At 43.9% G+C, this 13916-nt stretch overlaps 1 protein-coding gene across 1 annotated transcript in view; it reads right to left on the bottom strand.

Annotated features, from left to right (window-relative positions):
* Positions 1-3332: 3332 nt before the first annotated feature.
* The window catches only part of Asb1 (ankyrin repeat and SOCS box containing 1), a 28688-nt gene continuing 18104 nt past the window's right edge, over positions 3333-13916 (bottom strand). The window contains exons 4-5 of the mRNA XM_050163062.1: positions 10174-10559; positions 3333-8438 (exon numbers count right to left, since the gene is read on the bottom strand). Of these exons, the coding sequence (XP_050019019.1) occupies positions 8311-8438; positions 10174-10559 (514 nt within the window). The 3' untranslated portion in view covers positions 3333-8310. The remainder of the gene's footprint in view (positions 8439-10173; positions 10560-13916) is intronic.

The following is a 13916-nucleotide window of genomic DNA, read 5'->3' on the forward strand; positions in this document are numbered from 1 at the left end:
CAAAGATGTACTTCCTTTAACCAGAAATCCAATCTCACTGGGAGTAGGGGCTTTAAAAGGATTGCTCATTCTCCATATTTATAAAACTCATGTTTCCACTAGGCCTGCTGCTAGGGCCATATGTAGATGTGTCCATTGTGTCTGGGCTTCCTATGATCCATTGGTTTCTGCCTTGTGTTCAGTTGTGATATAACATGGAGGTCTCCACTTACTGTGAGGTTTCTCTGATAAGTAATGGTGGCTACACTTATCTGTGGGTGTAAGATTTAGAATTTAGTAAGAATTTATGCCAGTCTAGCAAAGTGATGGGTGCATAGTCTTTTAGCAAGTGCCAGGCATGGTAGCATCCACATGCCTATAATCCCAGCTCTTGGGATATTAGAAGCAAGAGGATCAGGGGTTCAAGGTCATCGCCAGCTACACAATGAGATCAGCCTGGGCTACATGAACCTTTTTTTTGGGGGGGGGGATTGAGCTCCTAGAGTGGGAGGAGTGAGAATGTGAGCAAAGAAGTCAAGACCATGATGGGGACACCCACTGAAACAGCTTACCTGAGCTCATGGGAGCTCACCAACTCCAGCTGAACAGGGAAGAAACCAGCATAGGTCCACACTAGTCCCTCTGAATGTGGGTGACAGCTGTATGGCTGGGACAGCCTGTGAGGCCACTGGCAGTGGCACCAGGATTTATCACTACTGCTTGTACTGGCTTTTTGGAACCCATTCTCTTTGGATGGATACCTTACTCAGCCTAGATATAGTAGGGAGGGCCTTGGACCATCCCCAAAGCAATGTGCCTTACCCTCTCTGAGAAGTGAATGGGGGTGAGGGGGTGGGGAAGGTGGAGGGAATGTGAGGAGGGAAGGAAGTGGGAACTAGGGATTGGTATGTAAAATGAATAAAAGGAGTTTTTCTTTTTAAAAAAATAAAATTTAAAAGATTGTTTTGGTTTTTTATTTTTTTCAAGAGAGATTTTCTCTGTGTAGTCCTGGCTGCCCTGGAACTTGTTCTGTAGACCAGACTGGCCTCAAACTCAAGAGATCTACCTGAATCTGCCTCCTGAGTGCTGGGACTATAGGTGTGCACTCCCACCACCCAGCTCAATTTATTGTATATATGTCTGTGTATCACGAGCATGCCTGGTACCCACAAAAGTCAGAAGAGGTCATCAGATCCCTTGGGACTGGAGTTAGGTGACTACCAGATGCTATATGGAGGCTAGGAACTGAAACCTGGGGTCCTCTGCAAGACTCTGAGCCAACTCTCCAGCCCACACATGAGACTCCCTTGAAAAATGTTTCACAGCGTGTCTTCTTGCCTACTATCTGGGATTACCCTCACATGCACACCTTTTTTTCTTCAGGGGCAATAATTCTGAACTCTGTTATGTCTAGGGTATGTCTAGTCAGTTTCTGCTCTGTTACTGTCCCCTTCTACCCTCTTTATGTTCTCTTCGCTATTTCCTGCCTAATTTTCAGCCTATCCCCTTTTGGGTGACTACTTGCCCCTCTCAGTGTCGGTAGGGACTGTCTAGCTTCCATGCACACACTATCCTCCACCTTCCATCTATCCATCCTGGCGTGGCTAGACTTGCCGCCACTGTTCTTACTATTATCCTCTCATCAGGCACACTCACACACTAATCCCAGCTATCATGTGATGGTTTTTATTGTGTTAACTTTTTCTTGCTCAACTAGTTTTCATTGTTTTGATACTGATCAGTAATTGTGGTGTTTGGTGTCCAATGCTGAAGACTAAGCAAACATCCCATATGCCTGGAGCTTTACCTTTTCGTTATGGAGCCTCAATTTCCTCTGTAAACCTTCTTCCTTCTTGGCTTACTCCTTCATTTTGAAGTATATCCTCGAGTAATTTCCTAAACTTTAGGAGTTCATAAGTCTTTCAGAGTGACTTTTAATTGATCTGAAAATAATTTCCCTTCAGAAATTTGAAGAAGTTCCAATGTCTCTCATTTCTAAAGTGCCATTGGGGTGCTGGAGAGATGGCTCAGCAGCAGCTGAGAGCACTGGCTGCTCTTCCAGAGGACCTGGGTTCAATTCCCAGCACTGACATGGCAGCTCACAGCTTTCTGTGGCCCCAGTTTCAGGGGGAACTGACACTTTCACAGACATACATAAATGCAGGCAAAACATGAATGCACATGAAATTAAAAAAAAAAAAGTCAAGTGAAGTGCCGTGAGCACTTATAGCCACTGTTTACTGGCTCCAGCAGTTTCCCAGTCTGAAATCACAGCGCTCTTCCTGACATTAGCACAAGTTTTCCCTGGTGATCTGGAAAGGGAAGCCTGATCCTCAGGACTCACACCTGGAGTCCTCTGAACAGCGTGTTTGGTCATTTCTTTCTTTTTTTATATATTTATTATGTATATAATAGAATATTGTATATTATTCTATCTGTGTGTATGCCTTCAGGCCAGAAGAGGGCGCCAGATCTCATTACAGATGGTTGTGAGCCACCATATGGTTTCTGGGAATTGAACTCAGGACCTTTAGAAGAGCAGCCCTCCATGTTTGGTCATTTCTGTGGCCACATACCACACAGCTATCTGCATGTCTTTCCTTTGTGGCTGAGGTAAGTTTTCAGAGAAGCTGCTGCAATTTCTGCCTGAAGAGCATTATGGAGCAGAAAGTCTTGAAGGTTCAGTGTTGTCTCCCATAGGGCTGAAGGGGTTCAACAGCTTAGTGTGTGGTAGGCAGGAGCTACTTGCTTCTTAGAAAGCAGGTGGCCAGTTTTCCTGTTTCACCCTTTCCCTCAAATACATCGGAGGCACCAGATGTCAGTTCCAGACCTCCAGGAGCTCAGACTCTCTATGTTCCCTTGTTTCTCTTGCAGTATTTTCTCAGGTTGTTCTGAGTTATCATTCATCCACTCTCTTGAAAGGCTCCATCATGTCAAGGGGATTAGGAAGAAGTAATGGCAAACAGTTACACCAAATCATACAAGTGACTGACTTATGCAGCTCTCACTGGAGTGAACCAAAGGTCCAAACTCCAACCTAAACAGTACCATTATGAGGCAGGCACAGTGGTGCACACCTGTGATCCCACCAGGAGATCAGGAGACGGAGGTAATCCTTGGCTACACAAGACCCTGTCTCATAGAAGAGTTCCACATGGAAGATGAAGATGGAGGGAAGATGCATCCATCAGTCCATGGGCAGGCAGCCTCTGCCACACAAACGGTTGAAGGATGGCGGAGAGAGACTGGGGACACCTTCCTCCTTTCAGTATTACAACAGGTGTTAAGGAACGGAGACCACCTCTGAAAGGGAAGACACAGAGAGCACTAGGCAGCCACACACTCAGGATGAAGAAATACTTTATTCAGTTCATTCCCTCCAGCTTATCCAAAGTTGCCACATCGCTACCTTCAAATGACAAAACAAATCACAAATAACATGGGACAGAAAACGGCAGTGTCCACCTCCTCCCCACAGCACAGAATCACTGGCTAGAAAGCTGTAGGCGCAACTCTCTTCAATCCAGGAACTCGAGCCACTAGGCGAAACAGGCTGTTAGGTAGTTAAATTTTGGGCAACACTATGGGTTCCACCCTGCAGCCCCAGAATCCTCAACAGCTGTAAACTCCCGCAGTAAAGCCTTCTCTTCAGTCATTGGGAACTCTGCAGGAACCAGTCCCTTCTACTTTTTCTGTGCACACAGTTGCACATGGGGCTGATAAAATGGCTCAGAGGATAAAGGCACTTTCCACCATACAGCTATCTGAGTCAATCCCTGGAAACCAAATGGTAGAAGGAGAGAACCAACTTCTTTAAGCTGTCCTTCGATCTCCATATCCACACCATAGCTTACATGGGAATGCATGTAAACACAAACATACACATCACGCACAATGGATGGATGAATGAATGAATGAATGAATGAATGAATGAATGAATGTAAATAAAAGACTGCACATGAAGGAAGCTTCTACCCAGTAAGATACAGGCCACAAAATTAAGGCATTTTGGAGGGAAATCAGAGGGCAAAAAGCATTTATTATAACAATATATCAAAAATGTCATTGTACTTTTGAAAGCTCTTAACTAGGCACAAGGGCAAAAAAACAATCTGTCCTGATCACTGCAAACAAGCACACGCTCATCCCCAAACAGCAAAGAGGGGGTTGAAGTGAGCATGTCTCCAGCACACAGACCCTAGTGCATGATACATACGCCCAACACCAACAGAAGCAGTGGGAGCTGTGCAGACACTACAGGAAGAGCAGGGCCGGTTAGCTGTCAGGAGCAGTCACACTGCGTGTGCAAGAAAGCCATGTTCAGGGCTGGAGAGATGGCTCAGTGGTTAAGAGCATTGCCTGTTCTTCCAAAGGTCCTGAGTTCAAATCCCAGCAACCACGTGGTGGCTCACAACCATCTGTAATGAGGTCTGGTGCCCTCTTCTGGCCTGCAGACAGAATATTATATACATAATAAATATTAAAAAAAAAAAAAAAGAAAGCCATGTTCAGAGAAAGCACGCCAATCTCCAGTCAGATTTCAAAACAAGAGGCTGAACACACAGCTCCATGGTAGAGTGCTTCCTCATATGCACAGGATCGCAGTTCAATCCCCAGGACTGGCTGAAAAGAGCTCCGTGTCCAACACATGTTGAGGCTCGAGAAGGTCTCCCTATATCCTTCTTACTTCATCATCTTTTGTCAGGCTAGAGTGTAGAGCAAATACTCCACAAATCATTGTTCACTTCAAGACCTGAATGTCCCCATCTGTGGGGCTTTCTTGGAATGACCACAAATCCCTAACAGTAAAGCACATGGACCTACTACTTACTGCATGCCAAGGGGTATGAGAAGGAGAGGGGAGCATAAGGACAAGGAAGGAGCTCCCAAATCAAAGAGACGGCTTCCAGAAATCTCTCAGTGCTGATGGAAGCCATTAGACCCCTGCAGGGCAGTGCCTAGTGGGCAGACAGTAAGGAGACAAAAGGACCTGCGGACCACCACTGGTGCCATCACAGCACCCTAGGTGCCACTGGTTCCCAAGGCCTGAGTGGGGGACAAACAATCCTCCCTGTGGGTGGCCTCATAAATTTGGGGTGGTAGAGGTCCATCAAAAGCATGTCTAGACTTCTTAGGCCATGTGCAGTGACCCTAGAGAATACTCTTGGACCCCAGGCATGGGGAAGCTGCAAAGCCTTTCACCACCATGCAGGCTATTAAAAATCCAAAATGTCTCATTAGTTTGTAACATCCACTATAACCAGACTGGTGCCAGGATATCAGCAACAAGTAAACTTGAAAAAAAAAAATCTGTGAACTACAACCAAGAGTGTTTTAAATGCAAAGACATAGACCGCACCATCGCTTTCAAGCCAACATTCTAGTATCTGCCAGGAAGGACATGACGGCCGAATAAGACAAGCCAGTCAGCTGAGGAAATTGGATTTCCTCTAGCATTACAGGCTGCCCTTCTCCTTCCCACTGCACAGCTCTCTGCAGATGCTGCACTGTGGGCTGCAATGATCCCACTGTGCCACCAGAGCACAAGGTCAGTACTACAGCGCCGGCTCTCAGCATTGCTACCACCACCATTAAGTGCACTTCCATTAAGACCACGGGACAGAGACCACTCCCAGAGGGCCTGCCTGTGTCAGCTCTCACAGGACGTCACTGGAGTCCACTGAAAGGCAGAGCACAAAGGTCCTCCTGCCTGCAGTGGAGCCTTCACAGCTCCAGGAATTGGCTGAAACAGGTCAGGGCATGCTTATCTCTGCTCAGGCCCATACACAGTACTTTTCTTTTCAGAAAATTTTTATCTTAAAAAAATCATACGTGAAGCCAGGCAGTGGTGGCACACGCCTTTAATCCCAGCACTTAGGAGGCAAAGGCAAGTGGATCTCAGTGAGTTTGAGGCCAGCCTGATCTACAGAGCAAGTTCTAGGACAGCCAAGACTGTTTCACAGAGAAACCCTGTCTCAAAACAAACAACAACAACAAAATTTTTAAATCATGCACGAAAGAATAGAGGGAAAACTTTCAAACTGATGGTCCTTAAGCCTGATAACAAAAATGGCCAACATTTGAAAATTGCTAATTACCTACTTAAAAAGTATTTTTGCCTAAATTTACCTAATGTCAAAACAAAACAATCAGGGAGGAAGAATATAAATAAATAAATGAATAAATAAATAATAAACAAATAAATAAGTGGGTGAATAAATAAATAAGCAAATAAATAAAGTGATAAACATCGCGAGTACAATAGCTACAAAATGTATGACATTGGTAGGTTTCTGGAAATATGTCTAAAAGCACACAAAAAGATAAATTCTGAGGCATCAGCACTGGCTAAACTCCAGCCTGCCTGGCCAAGACTCAAGGCACAAACCTCTGTTTAAATCAAGTGGCTGCCCCAGGAATAGCAACAATCACACAGATCCCCCTTGGATAAGCAGGGACAGCTTCAGGCTCCTTCCCTCTGGGCCACTGAGCTCCTCTGCTAGGGCCAGCTCAGTCAGAAGGCAGTAGTGTCATCAGGCCTACCACATTTCCACACTAAGGAGACACCCAGAGCTCTCAGAAGTCTGTCGCATAAACACCAGTCCTCACCAAGGCCACATCAGCTCCCCTTGGTGCCTCTCATGATCCTGGGGTACTCACGATAGCGTTGCTCTTTCCTACCTGTACCTCATCCTTGAGAGCAACAAAATGCAGTACTTTCATAGAGCTACTGAAACAAAGAGGGTTGTCCTCAGTCAGCACCAATGCTGTTTCGCATTCAGGTTTGCAAGCTCGAAGTTTTGAACAAGCAGCAGAACCTCACAGTACTGAGATTCTGAAAATAATACGCGCAGGGGACGCTACTCATGTGGCCTGGGCCCCCTACAGAACAGCTGGGGGAGGCTGGGGAGGAACAGGCTGGCCCAGCTCATTCCCTCCCCAGACACAGTACTCACTGGCCAGAGCTGGGGCAAGGCCCACTACAACTCCATGTAGTGCATTTTGGCCAGCTTGGTGTTGCTGCACAGGGCCATTCTGAGACACTGGGTAAGGTTTGGAACTCCATTCACAGATGGTCACTAAACCACACAATGGTTCAACAGTAAAGTATCATTACAAGTTAGTTTTCTTTCATGGTCAAAATTTTAACAGATCTAACATCTGCTTGCCCCTAAACAATCTCAAGTCTACAATCACCACAGATTCACACAATAGTCCTAAGAGGTTTCAAAATGACAAAATGCAATTTCACCAAACAGGAGCAACCTGAGGATGCTCAAGGCTATGCATAGTTCCTGACCCAACTGCCCATGACCCTCACACCTGCACTAAGTCATCTCACCAATAACCCTGGGCAGGATGGGGAAAGATCTCTAGGAGTGCTCACAAAGGCACTGAACCGGAAAGAGGGAGACACAGCCTCTGGTGGGCACCAAGCAGCAGGAACTGCTTAGCCTGGAACCACCCAGGTAGCCCATACAGCTCCCATTTTCTGTATGGGAGGGTCTGTATAGAGCACCCCAGTGTCATCTTATCCTGTGAGAAGTGGCAGTGAGTGCTATTGGGATGGTCCCTGGTCTGAATGTGGGAAGTCACTTCCTGGCTAGTTCTAGGTGGGCCTCCTAAAGGTAATCATTGTCTGAAGATCCCCAGGATGAGACGTCCATCAGAAAACCTTTGCCAGGACAGGTGCTGCACTGTGGACACTGTGCTGGGACCTCCACGCACTGAGATGGCAGGCAGTGTATGCAGCCAAGAAACCATCTTGGAATGAAGACTCTTCCAAGAGAAAATGCTGCAGCAGTAAGAAGGGACGCGCACCTAACAGCACATACAGACAAACCCGGGCAGGAAAACAGACCAGCAAGTGCAAGAACTGTGTCTGTTTCCTACATGTTTTCTTATCAAAACTCTCTTCTTGTTTGGATATTAAGCCTTAAAAGAATAATTAATTGCAAAGCAAGAACATAAATACCTTTGGAAAAATACAAGCTGTCCCAACTAGGGCTACCACGAGGCTTGCAGGTTCAACCCATACTGCACACATTTCACAACCCATTTCATTAATATATAACAGTAAAACTCCAGAACAGATATTGAAGAAGAACAAAATGAAGTTTGTATGCCCCTCTCAGTTGACAGTGACTCAAGGAGTGTTTGGTGGCCCAAGCACCTGAGACAGAATCACAATTCAAGAGAACATGGCTGTTTCTTCTTCACTGACAGTCAGGAAACAAGTTGGCAGCGCAGGACATAGTTCACAGGATGTAAGAGTCAACTTTCACTGCAGATGATCGGCTTCCTCACTGCAGTCAACGCTGCATCTGAACTCTACTCATAAAGCAGAAACTTCTTTATAGGGTCTGGCAGCGGCAGCGAGGGAACCAGATGCAGTCGGTATTTGCCAAGAGCTCTTCTCACAGCCACACGGCACAAACTCAGCAAGGTCCTGGGAATACCTGGAGAGTGTGAAGGGAAAAGGTTTATTCCATCCTGGTTCTAAATGGCCAAAGCTGACTATGGTGGGCACAACTGCACTAACATAGCATTCCTAATCTCAGAGCCAAGGAGGCCCCGGAGGCAAGGAAGGCCTTGCTATCTGCTTCCATCTAACCAGGCATGTGTGCATCTGATGGCCCCATCTCCTGCAATCCTCAGTGCCCTAAAAAAGGCTGCCCACAGGAGACCCCACAGATGAGAGCAAATGACCCATACTCTTGCTCTGTCCCAGCAGGGGCAAGGAGGCCTGGGGACACGAAGTTTGTAGTACTTGAATTCAGAGATTAGGCTGGCAGTCCTGCCCCAAATCAAAAAGAAACAGCCAAGGCCCTACTTCCTACTTCAGGAAGAAAAGGCAACAAGAAAAACGTTGTGAATGTAGGGCACCAGGCAGGAATTAAGATAGACACACAGGACAATTTCTGAAATCCAGAGAGCACTGACAACAAACCCAAGCACAGGTAAATTTCAAACTCTTGCCACTCACTTATTAATTCATTGGCAAACAACTTCTACACAGACAAACTCCAGATCTTATTTTAACAAAAACTGGATTATCACAGAACTCAATCTAAGGCTATTTGAAGGGAACTAAAAAAAAAAAGAGGAACTCTAAAAAATGAGCTTATAACTGTTCAATAAATATATGTGAAGTTAGATATAAAAAGGGCGGAGAAAGCCAAGATGAATAAGAATAAAACAAATGACCCATGAATGAGAACACCATGATGGGTCAACAGGATGGCTCAGAGGGTAAGAATGCCACTTCCACACTTAATTACCTGAGTTCAACCCATAGGACCCATGTGCAGGAAGAAAGGACTCCTGTAAGCTTCCCTCTGACCTCTACACGCATACTATGGCATGTGCGTGATTCCCTTGCACATACATAAACAAATATACTAAAAATATTTTTAAAGAAAATGACATGATGAAACCCCTCACTTGGTACAATGATCTAAGAGACAAATTAAGGGAAAAAAGAAAAGAAAAAACAAACTAAGAAAAAAGAAGTAAAAAAGAAAAATGTGAAAAAGAAACCATTAGCTAAGAATGAGGTCAAAAGGCAGAGCAAAACGGTAGAGAACATAATTCTAAGAACGTTGAAAGAATACATCTACTTTTATAGATTTCTGGCATCAGCTTTAGGTGTTTGGGAATGGCAAAATAACCATCTGGAGCTGGGGAGAGTTCAGTCGGTAAAGAGCTTGCCATGAGAGAACAGGGACTCACCCTCTCAGAGAAACCGAGTAGTGTACATTCTGTCATCCCAACACTGGGCAGCTAGTAAGAGCAAATCCCTGCGGTTCTGCTAGCCTGAGAGAAATACCCAAGGCTGTCCTCTAGCCTACAAGCTCTCCTCTCTCTCTCTCTGAACGGCCACTCTAGAAAACTACTGGTCCTAACCGAAGGCTTTAATTAAGTGCTTTAACTGAAATTTCTTGGGGGCGGGGAGGAGTTGTTATTTTGTTATTAAGATTTACTTATTTATTTTCATGTGTATGGGTGTTTTGTATGTATGTATGTCTGGGCACCATATACATGAAGTGTCTGCAAAAGCCAGAGGAGAGTCTCCTAGAACTAGAGTTATAGACAGCTGTAAGCATCTGGGAATCAGGCCCACTGAAAGAGGAATCAGTGCTCTGGTTCAGTGAACTCCAGATCACAAGACAATGCTGAGCTCAGGCTACTTACTTCTGGCCTCTTTAAAGACCTGAAAGGCCTCAGGGTCCATCTTCCTTCTGCCTGTTGCCTCTGGGCCCAGTGATTCCCACTTCACCAGGTTCAGGTTGGCTCCAAAGTCTACCAGCAGGCTCACGAAGGCAGCCTCACAACCATGGCGCAGGACAGCATCCATAACACACCCAGGGGAGCCCCTGTAGAATTTCTGTGTGTTGACAGGACCATTGCAATTGAAGTCAGGATTTGCCCCAGCCTTCAGAAGGAGCCTGAAACACTGAAGGTTATGGTAGGCAGCACTGATGTATAGAGGACAGACCACCAAGGAGGTAAGCCGCCTTGTGAAAAGGGTCTGGGTGTCAGGAGTCAGGTGAGGGTTGACATCAACATCCGCCCCATACCTACAGAGAGAGAGAAATAAGTTATAAGTCAAACTCACACCACAGAGCCTGTCTAGTATTCTGAGGAAGGCATCGATGGTCACACAGGAAGCCTCTGGAGACTCCACAGGTCACACACAGTCCTCCTGCAGGAACCATATCCAAAGACTCAACTAACCACTGTTCAGAAATATTTAGGGGAAACTCGGCCAATAATGAACATGTGCAGTCACTTTCTTGTCCTTACTGTCTAGACAATAGATTACAACAGTACAGCACCTATAGTAGTGTTGTATTTTAAGTTGTCTATGTGCCAAGACTACATGCAGAAACTCTACTGTTGTATCAAGGGATGACTTCCAGCAAGAGAAAGCAACAAATAAAAACATGGAATCCATTCATGCACATTCCAAAGGGAAGTATTTCAGATTTTGCAAAATAAAATAATTCAAGACTATACAATTTCAGAGGTAAGAGAAAAAAACTTTCAAATTCATTATAAAACTAATACAAAAACCCAACTCAATTTTAAAATCTACAATAAGCAAAAAATTATAATAACAAAGAAAATCCAAATACATATTTAGAAAGCAGTGTACCAAAAACTCATGGGATTACCCTAAAAATTAAAAATTAACTTCAATATTAGAAATTCCATTAACAGAACATATTGTATTAATGGATCTCAAGGAAAAATACTGATTAACACTAATAACGCAAAAAGGCAAAAGGCAAGAGTTATACATGTTTTAAAATATCCTATGAAACAGAAAGTGATAGCCATTTCCTTAAAGTGATAAAATACATTTTCTGAAGCCAGAAATCCTCATCTTATTTCACAGGAAGTACCAGAGTACCCCTTGCTACAGGGGAGCACAGCACAGACCCTCCACATGGCCTCTGTGACGCCGATGCTGAAAGCATGAGGAGTGTAACTGGCAACGGTGATCAGACAAACAAGGCTGGGAAGGAAGAAATGAGCCATTTTCTATGCTCAGAGGAAAGGATTACAAAATCTAAAAGGGTCTACAAGAAATGAATAAACAACTAACATAACAGACTAAAATGACAGCCTTCATATATACATACATATATATACATATATATACACACACAAACAAAAGCCCAGCTTAAAGATTAAATAGAAAAGCAGTAGCCATTATGACAACAAAATAATTTTTAAATGATCTATATAAACATAAACATAATAAATCAGAGTTATAAGAACAGACCTAAGAAATAGACACATCAAACACTAGAAGAGGCTCAGAATCTCACAAATTTTCCTTAAGCTGATTTTATGAATCAACTTAACTACTGAACTACTGAAGCTAATTACAAATAAATAGAACCCCTGGAACTAATACACTGGTTCTAAAGCTCAACTGGAAGATGAAACAAGATCAAAAGCAAAGCAACCATGCAGAAGAGATAGTGCCACCATAAAAAGGGCTTAGTATAAAGATCTATAAAACTATAACACAAGCATGTGGATGAGCCAGAAGACCCATGTAAACTCATAAAACATCTTACAACAGACCCAACTGCAAGCATAAATTAAGTATATACAGTAAATAACTATATTAAGAGGGAAGAGTAGTCTTGAACTTTTTAAAAATGTTTTTAATGATTTATTTTTATTTTATGTACATTAGTGTTTTCCCTACATGTATATGTTGGACCCCCTGGAACTGGAGCTACAGACAGTTGTGAGCTTTCATTTGAGTGCTAAGAAATGAACCCAGGTCCTCTAGAAGTGCTACTAATCACTGAGCCATCTCTCCAGCCCTTGGTGTGGGAGAATTGTCTATATTCTGCCAATCATGTTTTAAATAAACGTTGATTGGCTAGGCAGGAAGTATAGGTGGGTCAACCAGACAGGAAGTAGAGGCAGGGCAATGAGAACAAGAGAATTCTAGGAAGGAAGAAGCCCATTCCTCCCAGTCCTGCCCAGACCACTGAAGAAGCAGGATATGACCTGCCCTTATGAAAAAGGTACCGAGCCATGTGGCTAACATAGATAAGAAAAATGGGTTAATATAAGTTATAAGAGGTAGTACAAAGCCTAAGCTAATGGGCCAATCAGTATATTACTTATGGAGACCTCTGTGTGATTTTCTTTGGGACCTTGCCAGCTGTGGGAACTGGGCAGGATAGAAACCCCAACAAGTAGGCCCACATGTTACAAGCCCTGGTCTTAAACTTTTTGATATTTTTTTTCCCAGGACAATTGGAAATCCATATGTGAATAGAGAGAGTTAAGTCCATTAATCACAGTGCACACCAAGATAAATTCCAAACAGACCAGAATTTACAAATAAAGGGGGCTGGAGAGATGGCTCAGTGGTTAAGAGTACTGACTATTCTTCCAGAGGACCTGAGTTCAATTCCCAGAAACCACATGGTGGCTCACAACCATTTGTAATGAGATCAGGCGCCCTCTTCTGGCCTGCAGGCATTCATGGAGGCAGAATGCTGTATACATAATAAATAAATAAAATCTTAAAAGAAATTTATTTTAAAAAAAGAATTTACAAATAAACTATAAAACCATATGGAAACTGGAAAGATTATTTAGGTCAAACTTACCACCTGGGGCTGGTGAAATGGCTCAGTGGGTAAAGAACCTTGTCAAGACTGATGGCCTGAGTTCAACCCCTGGTACCAAGACACTGGACAGAGAGAACCAACTTCTGTGAGTTGTCCTCTGACCAACACACCCATGCATGCCCCATGCCATGGAAGTGCACATACGCACACATACACACACACACAAGATAAACAAAATTTTGTTAGATTGAAAAGTACCCTAAGGTTCTACTTTGTGTCTGTAGGATGGGAAAGTCCAATGTTTACTGACTGTGCTTTAACAGAAACAGAACTATAACACTTTGGAACAATCCCTGAGGAGAGACATTTGGTACTTCTATCAAAACTACACACGCACTTACCCTTGAACCCATCCGCCACACTTCTTGGGACTTGTTCCTGAGATACATTTGCAAAACTAAGATGATGTGTGCACAAGGCAATTCATTAGAGCACTAATGAATTGTTCCTAACAGCTGAGCCAGGAAACTACCAACAGGGACTGGCTGGCTTATCCCTCAGAAGCAGAACAGGGAAGCTATGAAGGGAAAGAGGAATGTTGCTCGATACAGCTCTGGAACGTCCTCCAGAGCACATGGATGTGTGAGAAAGGTAAGATAAGAAAAGTGCGCAGTTTATACTGATCTTACAGGTTTTCTTTTTTTTTAAATATTTATTTATTATTTATTATGTATACAATAGTCTGTGTGTATGCCGAAGGCCAGAAGAGGGCACCAGACCTCACTATGGATGTCTGTGAGCCACTATGTGGTTGCTGGGAATTGAACT

Source organism: Alexandromys fortis, unplaced genomic scaffold, assembly GCF_014885135.2.
Source record: "Alexandromys fortis isolate MF-2015 unplaced genomic scaffold, M_Fortis_MF-2015_v1.1 scaffold_139, whole genome shotgun sequence".
In the NCBI taxonomy this organism is placed as follows: Eukaryota; Metazoa; Chordata; class Mammalia; order Rodentia; family Cricetidae; genus Alexandromys; species Alexandromys fortis.